The sequence below is a fragment of the Trematomus bernacchii genome, unplaced genomic scaffold, assembly GCF_902827165.1.
Source record: "Trematomus bernacchii unplaced genomic scaffold, fTreBer1.1, whole genome shotgun sequence".
Taxonomy (NCBI): Eukaryota; Metazoa; Chordata; class Actinopteri; order Perciformes; family Nototheniidae; genus Trematomus; species Trematomus bernacchii.
The window spans coordinates 1,497,652-1,515,069 of record NW_022988159.1 but is presented as its reverse complement, the minus strand read 5'-3'; the positions used below and the strand labels follow the sequence as shown (position 1 = coordinate 1,515,069).

At 39.7% G+C, this 17,418-nt stretch overlaps 1 protein-coding gene across 2 annotated transcripts in view; it reads left to right on the top strand.

The window, feature by feature from the left end:
* LOC117475891 (chloride channel protein 2-like) overlaps window positions 1–17,418 on the top strand; it is a gene marked incomplete at its 5' end in the record, with an annotated part of 70,427 nt that overhangs the window by 34,175 nt on the left and 18,834 nt on the right. Inside the window, 4 exon segments of one of the 2 annotated variants that reach the window (XM_034122231.1) lie at window positions 1,732–1,843; window positions 4,026–4,096; window positions 5,282–5,356; window positions 8,066–8,098. In XM_034122231.1, coding sequence (XP_033978122.1) covers window positions 1,732–1,843; window positions 4,026–4,096; window positions 5,282–5,356; window positions 8,066–8,098 — 291 coding nt within the window. 2 annotated transcript variants of the gene reach the window in all.

Genomic DNA, 17,418 nt, shown 5'->3' with positions numbered 1-17,418 from the left:
CATTATTGTGTATTTGTATATATTGTTTATATATCCTATAGATATGCTAAGGTCCCGCTGCTGACACGATAGCAGTCATTTCGTGCGCATATGTGTAATTAAACCCAATTAAACCCATGATATCAAAATCTCACTCCAGCCAGGTACCCAAAGTTGGCAACCCTGATAAAATACGTCAGTAAAAGCCCCATTGGTGAATTTAAAAATGGAGGATGCTAACAAGTGTCTAAATTACACGACGAAATGTCATCACGCCCAACATTAGCCGCCTTTAGCTTAGCGGTGGTGACGCGAAGTCATATGACCGTGCTGTAGTTCATTTATAGCCCAACGTTAGCCACCTTTAGCTTAGCGGTGGTGACGTGAAGTCATGTGACCGTGCTGTAGTTCCTTTATAGCCCAACGTTAGCCACCTTTAGCTTAGCGGTGGTGACGTGAAGTCATGTGACCGTGCTGTAGTTCCTTTATAGCCCAACGTTAGCCACCTTTAGCTTAGTGGTGGTGACGCGAAGTCATATGACCGTGCTGTAGTTCCTTTATAGCCCAACGTTAGCCACCTTTAGCTTAGCGGTGGTGACGTGAAGTCATGTGACCGTGCTGTAGTTCCTTTATAGCCCAACATTAGCCACCTTTAGCTTAGCGTGGTGACGTGAAGTCATGTGACCGGGCTGTAGTTCCTTTACAGCCCAACATTAGCCACCTTTAGCTTAGCGGTGGTGACGTGAAGTCATGTGACCGTGCTGTAGTTCCTTTATAGCCCAACATTAGCAGCCTTTAGCTTAGCGGTGGTGACGTGAAGTCATGTGACCGTGCTGTAGTTCCTTTATAGCCCAACATTAGCCACCTTTAGCTTAGCGTGGTGACGTGAAGTCATGTGACCGGGCTGTAGTTCCTTTACAGCCCAACATTAGCCACCTTTAGCTTAGCGGTGGTGACGTGAAGTCATGTGACCGTGCTGTAGTTCCTTTATAGCCCAACATTAGCAGCCTTTAGCTTAGCGGTGGTGACGTGAAGTCATGTGACCGTGCTGTCGTTCCTTTATAGCAAAAGAGTCATTAGTGTGTGTGAGACAGAAGCTACATAGGCAGCAGTGTATAATGCGTTTATGATAACCCGCCTTCCTTAAAGCTAGAATCATTGTATGCATGTTAACGATAAAGCCTGACCCACCAACGTTACTCACATTTTGTTCCTTTATTTAAAACTCATAGTATACAAGACGTCCTGAACAAATGGGAAGTGTATAACAGAAACTCCAATTAGCTCATGTTGAACACTAAAGTAAAAGACATTATCAGCCCAGTATGTGAAGAACATTCATTAATTTTTAAATGGCCTCAGAAATACAGCTGAATATATTTCTAACTATCATCAGAGAGGCATTTGATCTGCGGAACATTTTCGGGTTAAAACCAGCACTTCAAAACTCACATTACAATATTTTTGAGGTCATGGACATGCCAGCATGGAAAGTCATTAAAGTCATGAAACCTCACAATCGAGGCCAACGGAGGAAGAGTTTTTTTTAGATCTCAACTACCGTTTCCTTTTGTCTTTTTTTAATATCTTTTCTACTTTTTCTGCTTCAAATGAGCCACAATCTCATCACTGTGGAAATAAAAGACCTATTTATTTAATGAGTCTACAGAAAGAGCTCTTTAGCAGTAATAGGGTGTGTGTGTGTTTCAGTGTTGTTTTCTGATGTGTGTGTTTGTGTGTGTTTGTGTGCAGATCTCCACTGAGGAGTCCTCCTTCAGTCCTACTCGTACAGTCCCTCAAAAACCCCTCAAACCTGCACTGAAGAGACCCTCTGTGGTGGAGCGCCCCACCGAGATCCCCACCAGTAAGAAACACACACACACACACACACACACACACACACACACCCACACACACACACACACACACACACACACACTAGACAGAAGAGGCAATCAAAAAGCAAAGAACTTGGATGTAATAGATCCATAAGGAGTTTCTTTAATGGCTTTTCTGTCCTTAAACTCACATGAATCACACCTTTCTGTCTCTTTGATAATGAAAAATAAACATGTTAGGACGTATTAATGACGTAACCGTGGGCTATTCAATTAGTTTGGAATGGGGGCCGGTTGATGAAAATGATCCAAAGCAAGGGGCCGGGAAAAAGATGGCTTGAAATATGAGCAATCATATTAAGAGCTTCAGATACAGTAAATACTACAACAGCATAGTGGAGTGCATATAGTGTGTTTAATTAAATCAAACAACATAGCCCCAAGGCCTTTATAAATCTAAATGGCTCGGAACTCAGTAGGCCTACATGTGAAGCTAATCTAACCTTCAACATCATTTCATTTCATTTAATTTAGGTGAAATTATCTAATCATCCACGCAGAGATGCAATACACTACAGTAGCTAGTAGGTGGGTTCGAAACCCGAGCCCGCCGAAGTTTTCAGGCAATGTCTTCCCCTCTATCTCTCAATGTAACACCCTCTCTGGAATAAAGGCACTCTGGCCCAAAAAAAAATCTTTAAAAAAATGAAAAAATGTGATTACGTTTTAACATTATTCTCAAAGGGCCAGTACATATCACCCCGGGCCGGATTTGTCCCGCGGGCCGCCAATATTAATAGCCCTGACGTAACGTATTGAATAGATTAAAAAAAATGACAAAAACAAATGCTTCAAAGGTTCAACAGCTTTATTGTTCATCTGTGCATAACAGCTACAGCTTGGCAATGAACATCTTATCAATCTAAAAATGCAACATGTGATAAATTCAACATTAAAACAAATATTGCAATAGACATAGTGGTGCAAATGTACAAAAAAACATAATGTCAGATAAACCAATTTTTAAATGAAATACTGTCCAGTAGAATAAAAACTGTAAACTCTAATTATAGATAAATATGTGGAGATGTGGAAGAAAAGCAAAAGTTTGCCTATTACTGTTTCTCAACCCTACATGTCTTAAATGTCTCAAATACATATTTTGGGTGTACTGTAATTAAGAAACAGTAAGACTGGAATAAATACAATTAAATGTAATTCATAATCTGGTGTCATATCTCAAAAACAGCAACATGAATATGATATATTTATATACTGTACAGTATACCTCTAATGGTGAACATATCTGCTATTTTGGAGACGGCAATATTAAGCAGCCTTTTGTCTGTAGATGACAGGCAGAGGGAGGGTGTGTGTGTGTGTGTGTGTGTGTGTGTGTGTGTGTGTGTGTGTGTGTGTGTGTGTGTGTGTGTGTGTGTGTGTGTGTGTGTGTGTGTGTGTGTGTGTGTGTGTGTGTGTGTGTGTGTGTGTGTGTGTGTGTGTGTGTGTGTGTGTGTGTGTGTGTGTGTGTGTGTGTGTGTGTGTGTGTGTGTGTGTGTGTGTGTGTGTGTGTGTGTGTGTGTGTGTGTGTGTGTGTGTGTGTGTGTGTGTGTGTGTGTGTGTGAGAATGTGCAGGGGGTTTTCTAGAAAAATACAGTCTGAGGGCAATACTGTGGCGCTGAAAAAAAAAGTGTGTGTGTGTGTGTGTCTGAAGTCTGCCAAGTGTGACGGTGAGAACCATAGGAGAGGATGAGTCAGATTTTAAAAGGAGCTCAATAGAGTTTCTGTGTTTTCGTTCCACTGTGTTTTCCTTCAGGCTGTGATATGGTTTGACACTTTTTTTTTCTCCAAGTTTAATAATGAATTTTGTTTTGGACCGAGAGTGTGTGGAACTTTTGATATTTGGTTTTTACCTGGGGTGAAGAACTTGGACTTAGAAAGTTCTTTGTGCAATTTCAGGCACAACCCCAAGTTCCCATGTTGATCTACGTGCTGGAGAGTCTTCTGTAGAGCTGAATGTGACAACGTTTCCATTCAAGTGAAGACCAGTCACTTCGGACAGTTTCTTTGCAGATGATGCAGCTGTATTTATAATGCTTTTTTAGATATAAAGTCAGCAAACAGAGGGCTCATAAGTATCTAAAGGATGGAATAATAATCTCTGATGATTTCACTGATTTTGAATCTCTCTCTGTCTCCTCTTTTTAGGCCCAACTGATGATTCAGGCATTGCTTTAAAGGGCCTGTTCTGTGCCAGTCCCGACACAGAAGGCCTGGAGGTGAGAGAGCCATGTCCTGGAATACACCCAACACACACACACACACACACACACACACACACACACACACACACACACACACACACACACACACACACACACACACACACACACACACACACACAGTGCCTCACACATCCTGTCGTTCACACATTTTGCACACCCACACAGTCTTATGCTATCTCTCACATACAGTCCTTCACGCTCCACAGTACAGTACCTCCCACACAAAAACACAACACACACACACACACACACACACACACACACACACACAGAGAACACACACACTGCATAATTTCAGTCCGCCTCAGTTTAAAACCTTTTTTACTTTGTCTTTTAACATAAAAATTGGACTCCTGTCGCGCCACGCTAACGGCGTTCTTCCTAGCGTTTCAATTTCTTTCCTCCCAGTACAGAGTGGTGCAGGGATGACATATTTTTGTAGGCCGACATGGAAATTAGCATCACACTCATTCCCTTGACAAAAAGCAATGACATTTCCGACTGGATTGCATAAAACAAGAACTTTTCCAAACAAACGTTTATGATACTTACACATTTTGTTCAGCAGGATAATCTCCACATATAAACACCAGTTGAATCACTAGAAGTAAAATGCTAACATTAGCGTATAAAGGAACTACAGCACGGTCACATGACTTCACTTCACCACCGCTAAGCTAAATGCGGCTAACATTAGCGTATGAAGGAACTACAGCACGGTCACATGACTTCACTTCACCACCGCTAAGCTAAAGGCGGCTAACGTTAGCGTATGAAGGAACTACAGCACGGTCACATGACTTCACTTCACCACCGCTAAGCTAAAGGCGGCTAACGTTAGCGTATAAAGGAACTACAGCACGGTCACATGACTTCACTTCACCACCGCTAAGCTAAAGGCGGCTAACGTTAGCGTATGAAGGAACTACAGCACGGTCACATGACTTCACTTCACCACCGCTAAGCTAAAGGCGGCTAACGTTTGAAGTTAACGCTGTTGACTTTGAGGCAAGGGAATTGTAAGTGGTAAAATGCTGACTTATTTCCAGGTTTTTAGGACTCATTCTTGCACCACTCTAATGCAGTGAAATCTTCGTCATAGTGGCGTGGAAAGTGTTTTCTGCAAAGTCACACTATGTTAACAATGTGTGCTTATCTCTGGTCATTGAAAAAAAAAAGAAAAACAACAACGTGGAGAGCCCCGTGTCTCCTGAACTCAGGAGGCCGTCCAAACGAGTCCGGATATCCATAGTGGTAAGAGCCCCCGATCAGGGCTACCCAAATGCATGGAATCCGCCCGGCAACAGGTTCATCAGCCAATCAACCAATTATCACCCCCTTCATTTCATTTTCCGGGGCTAATCCCAAAAGCCGATGAACTGTCCGTCTGTACCATCGAGCCAACAAAGTGTTGAACACTCTCCTCCTTGTACAACCTGTAACCCAACACACTGACCTTTAACTGTCTCTAGCTGCTTTGTGATTGGCTAAGACAAGGATCCATTCGTCTTAATGTCTTTTCATTGGTCTAATGGTCAGTTGAGGTTACAAAGATCACTTGACATCTAAAATGCCACGTCTGCTTATTTACAATTCCAACAATTTGCTTTCTTAAGTTGGTCCTTTAAACCATTATATCCAAACGTTTAGGATACAATGACACTGTAGGAGACAGTGTATGAACAATGACTGGCACAATTTTTTAACGCCAGTGTCTACATTTTCTACAAAACATTTCTAAAAGAAGCGTAAAAAATGGTCACTAACGGACATAAGAAATGAGTGTACGAACATGTGCTTTGAATTACATTATGTTAAGCTTCATGTAGTAAAGCCAGAGTTTCAAAGGGTTTTCCAAAGTCCACAAACTTGTGCTTGACCTACTTAAGAGTTAAATAAAACACAAGGTAATGTAAACAAAAAACATAAGATGTTATCACATGCCCAACATAATGCTAATTGGATTCGTATTGAAACAAACATAATATTTTCAAATCAAGAGGGCTGTGATAAGTTGTCTTTCAAGCTGGTGTTAAGACATCATAAAAACAATATTTAAAAAGATATATGTTGTCATTTTAAAGTTTTAAAGAGCTTCAAAGAGTCATATTAAATATAGCTTTTCTGCAACATGAAAATATCATTAAGAAAGCATTTTGCATCTGGTAAAAAAGAATCAAATACCATTTTAAAGTAGTGGTCAAGTGGTCAACAAGGAAGCGGCTGTTCAACCAAGCATGCTGTCCCATCATCAGCTGTTTCACCCGAGGCGTCCAATCAGTGACGGCCTCACAGGACACGCCTTGTTCCTGGAGTGATGCAGAAAAGATCCCATCACGTTTGTTGTAATTGATCAAAAAGAAACGATTGTATTCCACGTGAAGCTTTGGAGCACGTTCCTCTGTGCATGCAGCGTTAAATATCCAGAGAGGAGCTTCATATCTCTTCATTAGCAACTTGAATGACAGCAGCAGCTCAGATGAAATGATGATGCATGACAATTCCAGGGAGATATTGGAAAAAGATCACCACAAACTGGGATGTAGCCTGCTGTACAATTACAGGCGACTGTGCATCGGTGCACGCCAACGCATGGAACGAGATTATAAATTGAGAAAAATGATTGTACAAAAACGGCTATAGCGTTGGATGACAAATGATCAGATATCAATTTCTGAAAATCAAAAACCATTGAACTATTTGTGTTGGCCGATATGTTACATTTTCCCCAACGTTAGCCTAACAAATTGCAATAACAGATAAATTCACGCCGGTTTTTGTGTGGCACTGTGCCCACTACCATCTGTCCACTTTTCCAACAAACCCCAACTCTGGTTTAGTCCAAATAAACCCTTTTTCAGAGAGATAGAGTTGAGCTTACTATTTGGGGGCCTAACCCTAACCCTGACCCTTAAACTAGAAATATCAAATGACGGTAAAACATTGGAAATATGGATTTAGCCAATAGCCCGATATAATTAATGTCCAATTCGCCCAACCCTAATTTGGACGTATTCCCACTTTTTAATCTTTTTGCAATCAGCATCAATCATGTATTCGTGATATAGCTCTTCTCAAATCATTGTAACATTATTTTGTTCTCAATATCTGAAAATATAACACTATTCAGCGTCTCACAATCATGCATAGAGATTTGTGTTGGCCGATATGTTTAATTTTCCCCAACGTCAGCCCAACAAATTGCAATAGCAGATCAATTCAAGCTGTTTTTTGTGTGGCACTGTGCCCACTACCATCTGTCCACTTTTCCAACAAACCCCAACTCTGGTTTAGTCCAAATAAACCCTTTTTTCCAGAGAGATTTGATCTTGGACTTGCTCTTTTGGGGGCCTAACCCTAACCCTGACCCTTAAACTAAAAATATAAATGACGGTAAAACATTGGAAATATGGATTTAGCTAAAAGCCCAATATAATTATTGTCCAATCGCCCAACCCTAATTTGGACATATTCCCACTTTGTAATCTTTGTGCTCTTTTCAAATGAAATGTACAAATCATTGTAACATTATTTTGCTCTCAATTTCCGAACATCTAACACTATTGAGCGTTACACAATCATGCATAGAGATTTGTGTTGGGCGAAATGGTATATTTTCCAAATGTCACCCCATCAATTGGCAATATCAGATACATGCACACTGGTTTGTGAGTAGCACTGTGCACATGTACCCTTTTTCCAGAGAGTTAGATGTAAGAATGCACTCGCTCTTTTGGGGCAGACCCTTAAACTGGAACAATCAAATGAAAATAACACGGGGAAAAATGCATTTAGCCAATAATTGGCCAATCCCCCCAACCCTTAATTGGACATAATCCCACATTTGATCTTCGTGCGTCAATCAGCATCAATAATTTATTCGTGACCTCTCAAATTAAATGTACAAATTATTGTAAAAAAAAAAATGTTACCCATCAAATATGATGTCATCCCCTGTACTAGGAGCCACCAACGATCTTAAAGAGCTACTTTGTGGTGAGCATGTTATCCACATTTCTAACGAATATTTCTGTTTCAATCCAGTGTAACGAGACCAGATATTGACTTTGTGTCTTGTCAAACTTGCTCTGTTTCTGTTGCATTGAGTCCAGAAAGACCAGAAATGGTTTTTGTACTAAAGGGAATGTTATGTTATGTATTATGATTGGCAGATTGAGTTTCCCGATTTCATTTATTCACACAAAACACCCAAAGCACCAACTGTGAAGACATTACGCCCATACATATGGACCATGTGTGTGTCTGAGTGAGTGTTGTGTGTGTGTGTGTGTGTGTGTGTGTGTGTGTGTGTGTGTGTGTGTGTGTGTGTGTGTGTGTGTGTGTGTGACTGATATCAAAACTAGACAGAAACTTGACATATTGGTTTTATTTTTCATCGGTCATCTTTGTTATTTTGTTGGGATAAGCCTACATTTTTCGATCAAGGTGAAACGACCCAAGCTAATGAGTTTTAGGGCATCAGCGCTAGCCCTATACTATAGCATATTAATGTCTGTTTATGACATGGTTGTTTAGAGAGAATTGGATACCGGGGCATCATTACACCATTTGTTATGACTTAAAGGGGACATACGTTCATTTTTTGTTTCATATCAGTATGTAGTGTCTCTACTTTAAAGAGTCCTCTCCTGCTGATGTTCAGGTGTATATCAGTATGTAGTGTCTCTACTTTAAAGAGTCCTCTCCTGCTGATGTTCAGGTGTATATCAGTATGTAGTGTCTCTACTTTAAAGAGTCCTCTCCTGCTGAACATCAGCAGGAGAGGACTCTTTAAAGTAGAGACACTACATACTGATATACACCTGAACATCAGCAGTGCTGATGTTCAGGTGTATATCAGTATGTAGTGTCTCTACTTTAAAGAGTCCTCTCCTGCTGATGTTCAGGTGTATATCAGTATGTAGTGTCTCTACTTTAAAGAGTCCTCTCCTGCTGATGTTCAGGTGTATATCAGTATGTAGTGTCTCTTACTTTAAAGAGTCCTCATCCTGCTGAGGTTCAGGTGTATATCAGTATGTAGTGTCTCTACTTTAAAGAGTCCTCTCCTGCTGATGTTCAGGTGTATATCAGTATGTAGTGTCTCTACTTTAAAGAGTCCTCTCCTGCTGATGTTCAGGTGTATATCAGTATGTAGTGTCTCTACTTTTAAAGAGTCCTCTCCTGCGTGATGGTCAGGTGTATATCAGTATGTAGTGTCTCTACTTTAAGAGTCCTCTCCTGCTGATGTTCAGGTGTATATCAGTATGTAGTGTCTCTACTTTAAAGAGTCCTCTCCTGCTGATGTTCAGGTGTATATCAGTATGTAGTGTCTCTACTTTAAAGAGTCCTCTCCTGCTGATGTTCAGGGTGTATATCAGTATGTAGTGTCTCACTTTCTCACTTGTCCCCCTCTACTTTAAAGAGTCCTCTCCTGCTGATGTTCAGGTGTATATCAGTATGTAGTGTCTCTACTTTAAAGAGTCCTCTCCTGCTGATGTTCAGGTGTTATATCAGCATGTAGTGTCTCTACTTTAAAGAGTCCTCTCCTGCTGATGTTACAGGTGTATATCAGTATGTAGTGTCTCTACTTTAAAGAGTCCTCTCCTGCTGATGTTCAGGTGTATATCAGTATGTAGTGTCTCTACTTTAAAGAGTCCTCTCTGCTGATGTTCAGGTGATATCAGTATGGTAGTGTCTCTACTTAGTCCTCCCTGCTGAGTTCCGGTTTTATATCAGTATGTCTTCTACTTTAAAGAGTCCTCTCCTGCTGATGTTCAGGTGTCTATCAGTATGTAGTGTCTCTACTTTAAAGAGTTCCTCTCCTGCTGATGTTCAGGTGTATATCAGTATGTATAGTGTCTCTACTTTAAAGAGTCCTCTCCTGCTGATGTTCAGGTGTATATCAGTATGTAGTGTCTCTACTTTAAAGAGTCCTCTCCTGCTGATGTTCAGGTGTATATCAGTAATGTAGTGTCTCTACTTTAAAGAGTCCTCTCCTGCTGATGTTCAGGTGTATATCAGTATGTAGTGTCTCTACTTTAAAGAGTCCTCTCCTGCTGATGTTCAGGTGTATATCAGTATGTAGTGTCTCTACTTAAAGAGTCCTCTCCTGCTGATGTTCAGGTGTATATCAGTATGTAGTGTCTCTACTTTAAAGAGTCCTCTCCTGCTGATGTTCAGGTTGTATATCAGTATGTAGTGTCTCTACTTTAAAGAGTCCTCTCCTGCTGATGTTCAGGTGTATATCAGTATGTAGTGTCTCTACTTTAAAGAGTCCTCTCCTGCTGATGTTCAGGTGTATATCAGTATGTAGTGTCTCTACTTTAAAGAGTCCTCTCCTGCTGATGTTCAGGTGTATATCAGTATGTAGTGTCTCTACATGTCTCCATGCTTTAATGTTCAAAAAGCTCTTTATTGTTCTCATACTGTCTGTGCTGCAGCACCTCTTTTCACCCTCTGTCTGAAACCAGAGCCCAGTCTGCTCTGATTGGTTAGCTGGCCGGCTCTGTTGTGATTGGACAACCAGCTTAGAGATGTCCCGCCCCTTAACCTATCATTTCAGTGTTGGAGCGAAAGCCAATAGTTAGTGCGAGTGTTACATGGTGATGTCATTATGTTGTGGAAGTAAACACAGGAGTTTCAAGAGTGTGAGGGAGTGTTAGCCTTTGCAGACCATTAACATGCACAAAAACCTACATAACACAGGGAAGGGAAAATCCCAAAAAGCAGAATAGGGCCTCTTTAAAAAGTTACTCTTGTTTAAAAAGTAGTGCTGCTGTAACTTAGCTTTTTTAAATGAAGACATGCTTGTACCTTCTTCAAAACTGCCCTGACTTTGTATTGATTATGTATCCCATTGCATTATTATATCTAAAACTAGCTTTGCTCTCAATCTGAACACATTTAAACAGAAAGCAATTTAGGCGTCTTTTACACAAAGATGATGCGCTCCAACGGTTACTGTCAAAAAGCTACGTCTAATGCAATTAGTGACCTTCAATAATTCATCAGCCAAAGATACGTTTATAGAACATCATGTTAACCACAGACCTTCAGTAAATGCTCATATTTCTCCCCAACATCACTTTAATGTAAACATAATTTAAGAACACACTATTGTCCCTTCTTGCAGTCATTTTGGTGTCAGTGTAACTCTATTAGCACGAGTAATGATTTACACTTGAGGCACTTTAAGGAGCTCCATTAGTTTCACATGTCGGGGATAATTATTGAAGTCTGTACACATTTTCAATCATTCACAAGCACACAGCGCTGTCAGACCATTCTTCATCCGTCGCTCCGAGGCTTGTGTGTAAACCCGTTTCTGTGCAGCTCGTAAATTACTTTGTTAAGGCTGGATCTTTGCTGAGAAGTAAGGAAAGAAATACAAGATTTTGTTCTTAAAATTGACCATTCTCAGCTAGGAAATACCACGAAAGAATCTATAAATTCATCACTTTGGTTCCCAACACACTCCTTTGGTGCTCAGAAGTCAGACGTGCCTTGAGGAAATAAACGAAAAGTAAAGAATTACGAGTGTTTTTTCATTAGGTGGTGTAAAGGGTGAACCCTCCAGCGTGTATTTCACATCATCACAGCACAGTGCTCGGGTTGAGATGTGTAGCAGAAACTGAATGACCAAACACATTTCCTCGAATGTATTAATGAAAAGGATGAATCACGAAATGTTCTACGTTTCACACATTACCAGAATCTGTCTGTTACAATAACACAGCACAGTTTGCACTCAAGTCAGCTAACAATCATATGTGTTATCCCAGATAGGGTGCTACGTTAAAGGTCAGATTCTCAAATGTACTTTTCAAAAGCCATTACTGTTTCCACTGTAGTGAAATTCAAAAGAATCTCGTTATGGATTCCCCGCAGCATGCTGCATTATTCCTGGGAAATAATTGAGCCTTTTAGTTGTTAGGTTCAGTACATGTGGGGATAACAAAGAGTACAACACTGAGTCAATGTGGTGGTATTGATTTGATTTGTAATCTCAGTAACTTAGTGGCAGGTTTTTTTGTTAAGAAATGTAGAGTAATATAGTGATATTTAGTGTCTCTACTTTAAAGAGTCCTCTCCTGCTGATGTTCAGGTGTATATCAGTATGTAGTGTCTCTACTTTAAAGAGTTCTCTCCTGCTGATGTCCAGGTGTATATCAGTATGTAGTGTCTCTACTTTAAAGAGTCCTCTCCTGCTGATGTTCAGGTGTATATCAGTATGTAGTGTCTCTACTTTAAAGAGTCCTCTCCTGCTGATGTTCAGGTGAATATCAGTATGTAGTGTCTCTACTTTAAAGAGTCCTCTCCTGCTGATGTTCAGGTGTATATCAGTATGTAGTGTCTCTACTTTAAAGAGTCCTCTCCTGCTGATGTTCAGGTGTATATCAGTATGTAGTGTCTCTACTTTAAAGAGTCCTCTCCTGCTGATGTTCAGGTGTATATCAGTATGTAGTGTCTCTACTTTAAAGAGTCCTCTCCTGCTGATGTTCAGGTGTATATCAGTATGTAGTGTCTCTACATGACATGTCTCAATGCTTTAATGGCTCTGATTGGTTAGCTGGCCGGCTCTGTGGTGATTGGTCAACTGTTTAGAGATGTCCCGCCCCTAAGCTTATCACATACAATAGGTCTTAGGTTGTTTTTTGTGACAGTTGTTCCATTATAGAACAAATAAAATAAACAATAAATAAAATATAACATAATATATGTTATAATCTAATAAATAAATGATATATAATAAATAAAATGTGATTTACAGTTAGCGGTTGGTGGCTAGTTAAAAGCTTATTTCTTTGTTAGAGTTGTTATCGTGCAATTTGGACTCATCACCTCAATATAAAATCAAGTCTATGTCAACATGCAGAGGAAATATTAGTCCAAGAAAAGCCAAAAGCCCCTTAACCTATTCGGGTGGCCCACGCATCCACCCCCCCCCCCCCCCTCAAATAAGAAAATACATGCGAGTTCATGGCTACTGTAGACAACGTTCTTGTTGCTCTGTGTTGCGTTGTTAATGAGTGAGACACACCGGAGTTGAGGATCTGTGGGGTTTATTCTCCCAAAAACATTCTCCCTGGAGTAACTGAGGGCTAAGTGCCTTACTCAAGGGCACACTAGTAGTGGTGTTCCAGGCGGGATTTGAACTCGCAACCTTCCGATCATCAGCCCACCTCACCACCAAATAAAATTTAAAAAAAAGAAAATAGCCACAAATAAATCAATGTATGGGAAACACTGAACTGCTTGCCATTTTAAGATGATAAGGTCTAATTTCAGCCCTTTATTCCCCAAATATTTAAACAATGATGATAAACCACAATAGAAACCTGGTATGTCCTCTGCCTTCATGCCCTACCTTTATATTTTAAAGGCATTAGCATTAATTATTGGACACCAAGGTTCAAAGGGCTCTCATCCACCACTGCTGCTTGTGATTTAATAACGTCCAGTGATTTGTTAAGTGTACCCATGAGGAGCCACTGTATGAAGCTGAGACAGATGGTGCATTAGTGGCGCTGAGATTTCTTTTTTGATGTGTTAAGTGGGCCTAGAAGCATGTTAGCCATTATTGCAGTGAGCTAATTATTAATAAACCCCTGTAGCAATGGGAGTGTGTGCATGAACACCCTGTCATCAGGAGATGTGTTTAATATTCAGCTGTTTATAAGAGCATGTGGCAATTTATTTTATTTGATCTATTCATTGCAAACTTTCTCATTAACTTCATAACTACAGTTGGATGAATATTTTTTTTTTATTCCTGCCCATTTTTACTTTGACTTTTTATTTGTATTTTATTTGATCCTTTTATTGCACATTTTACTTTAACCTCTTGTGTCCATACACATTTTTTCTATTTTAAATTAAAGGTCACCTATCATGCTATTTTTAGGCAATAGCATAGGTCTCTGATATATAAAAATATATAAAAAACATGTCTATGAAGTGTTTTGCTCAAAATACCAAACAGATCACCCATTCTAGCCATGCCTCATATCCCTCTATTTCACTTCCTGTTTCAAAAGGGCTGATTTGGCGTATAAAGCTTTAAAAAAAGTAAAAAAGGAGGGTCTGAGCTCATGCGGGACCCGGCAGCTACTGTCTAAACTAAATACTGCCGTGATGAAACGCCATATCATGGATTATCAAGGATTCTTTCTGAAACAGTATGGAGCTCAAAGGCTTTCTCTCTTGCCGGTTATACCACAAGGTGAGTTCCTTTTTATTTCCTGCTTCTTCACACACATGCTCTCCAGTACAGGTTAGCTCTGAGTGTTAGCGATGCTAATGTAAACACCGACCATATTACGTCCAAAACAGTCGGGCATTGTTTCTGATAGCAACGTTTCTGATAGGGCCGTGGGTCCACATTTCAGATATTACGTCATATCGGACGCAAATCTGGATCAGCTCCGTTGTAGCCCCGTTTTTAGAGATTTGGGTACGGAGGAAAAGAGAGAGGGTTTTATTTACTGACGCTGCGTGAGGTCCCTTATCTTTTTTTTTACTTGCCCATTTTTACTTTAAAGTGGACCTATCATGCTATATTTGAATAATATAGTGTAGGACCATACCTATATAAGGCATATTTATACTTTTTTTTTTTCAAAATACCAAACAGATCATGCATTTTAGCCATGCCTCATTTCGCTCAATTTGACCATTTCTAGCTCTGGGCAGATTCTGTGAGAACAGCACCATCTAGAGGCCTGGCATATGTACTACAGCGTCTCCAGCGCTTTGGAACGGCAATGGCCGTGGCTGTCTCCTCCTGATTGGTGGAGTTGGCCCAATAGCCGTAGCGCCACCGTCCTGACGTCAGGACAGTGTTCAAATCTGGATCAGTTTTTATCAGATCCGTTGCAGCCCCTTTTTTAGAGATTTGGGTATGGAGGAAAATAGAGAGGGTTGTGTTTTCTGACACTTGGTGAGTTCCCTGGAACACCGGGGACACATATTCATGTAGAAAAGACGTACTAAAGTGCATTTTGCATGATAGGTCCCCTTTAATCTCTCATGATTATACTAATTTATTATTATGTTATTTATTTGATTTGATATTATCTTTATTTTATTTTTTATTGTTTTATCTTCTTATTGCAATTACAATGTTACTTTAATTTCTTATGCTTATATAAACATTTTTGACTATTTATTTGATATTATTTCTAAAATATCCCACACTGGATAAAAACACATTTGGATTCTCTTTAAGAAGTTACAATGTTAGATAGAATATTATTTCATTTGCGCATAGTTTAACATCTCCCCTCTTCACTGAATCCTCAAATGAAGATCCTCAAATAGTTTAATAGAGTATTAGTATCATTTCCTTCCCACAAGCACTCCTGCAGCGGAGGAGAAATTAAGTTATTACTTCCCCTTGTTTCAGCTCCACACTCTCCATTTGAACTCTTTGATTCTGAATCTTAGCTTCATCTCTGCTTCACACCCTCTGTGTCTTTGTCACACACCCCCCCTCTCTCCCCCCTCTCTTCCATCTCTGCTGTGAAATATTGATGCAGGTAAATGACATCAGCAGTCAGAAGAAATGATGCCTCTCGGTCTCTCCTCGCTGTTTTTCTCATTATTTCTCCCCCACTCTTGTGTAATGCCTCGATGCTTTATTTATGATGGCCTCCATTTTAATTTTTTGTTTGGCACCTCGCCTCCCCCCCCTCTTTATTCCTTGTGTGTGTGTGTGTGTGTGTGTGTGTGTGTGGTGTGTGTGTGTGTGTGTGTGTGTGTGTGTGTGTGTGTGTGTGTGTGTGTGTGTGTGTGTGTGTGTGTGTGTGTGTGTGTGTGTGTGTGTGTGTGTGTGTGTGTGTGGGTGTGGGTGTGGGTGTAGTCGCAAAGACTGTCCATATACAGTATTTTCAGTTGTCCACTAGTGACAGAAATCAAAGATATAGAAGTTTAGTGAAAGAACAGCAGATTTAGAGGAATGATTTTAATTGTTGCTGCACAGTAGATCAACTTGTTGGACATTTAAACCCAGTGATATCATGAAACATAACTGCAGCATTTCCCAATGCTGGAGATAATGAGATAACGTCGCTGTGACATCTGGAGCCTCGTCTGCCGGGGACAATTACCGGTACACACATTTCACTGACGCTGGCTGCCAGCTGCATTTCGGGACAGTCCATTATACATTATACATGGATAATGTGCAGTTTCTGAGTAATGGAAATGTATGTTTCTGACCATAGTTCAGAACAAAGCTAGAATATATATTAGTGTCATCAGCTTAAAGTTGATGTTTTCGAATTACTCAAAGTTAGAAAGAAATAAGCCAGTTTTGAGAAGAAGTCCTGACAATTAGTTCTTCATATTACTATATACTAATACTATATGACAGGTGTAAACCCATTTAAAGTGAAGCATTAAAGAGATCATAGGATATCTTCGTAACATCTGACCTACCTACTTTTACTCCAGTACTAGATCTGAGTACTTCTACTTTTACTCCAGTACTAGATCTGAGTACTTCTACTTTTACTCAAGTACAAGATCTGAGTACTTCTACTTTTACTCAAGTACAATATCTGAGTACTTCTGCTTTTATTCAAGTATAAGATCTGATTACTTCTACGTTTACTGAAGTATAAGATCTGAGTACTTCTACTTTTACTCAAGTACAAGATCTGAGTACTTCTACTTTTACTCAAGTACAAGATCTGAGTTCTTCTACTTTTACTCAAGTACAAGATCTGAGTACTTCTACTTTTACTCAAGTACAAGATCTGAGTACTTCTACTTTTACTCAAGTACAAGATCTGAGTACTTCTACTGTTACTCAAGCACAAGATCCGAGTACTTCTACTTTTACTCAAGTACAAGATCTGAGTACTTCTACTTTTACTCAAGTATAAGATCTGAGTACTTCTACGTTTACTGAAGTATAAGATCTGAGTACTTCTACTTTTACTCAAGCACAAGATCTGAGTACTTCTACTTTTACTCAAGTACAAGATCTGAGTACTTCTACTTTTACTCAAGTACAAGATCTGAGTACTTCTACTTTTACTCAAGTACAATATCTGAGTACTTCTACGTTTACTGAAGTATAAGATCTGAGTACTTCGACTTTTACTCAAGTACAAGATCTGAGTACTTCTACGTTTACTGAAGTATAAGATCTGAGTAGTTCTACGTTTACTGAAGTATAAGATCTGAGTACTTCTACTTTTACTTAAGTATAAGATCTGAGTACTTCTACTTTTACTTAAGTACAAGATCTGAGTACTTCTACTTTTACTCAAGTATAAGATCTGAGTACTTCTACTTTTACTCAAGTACAA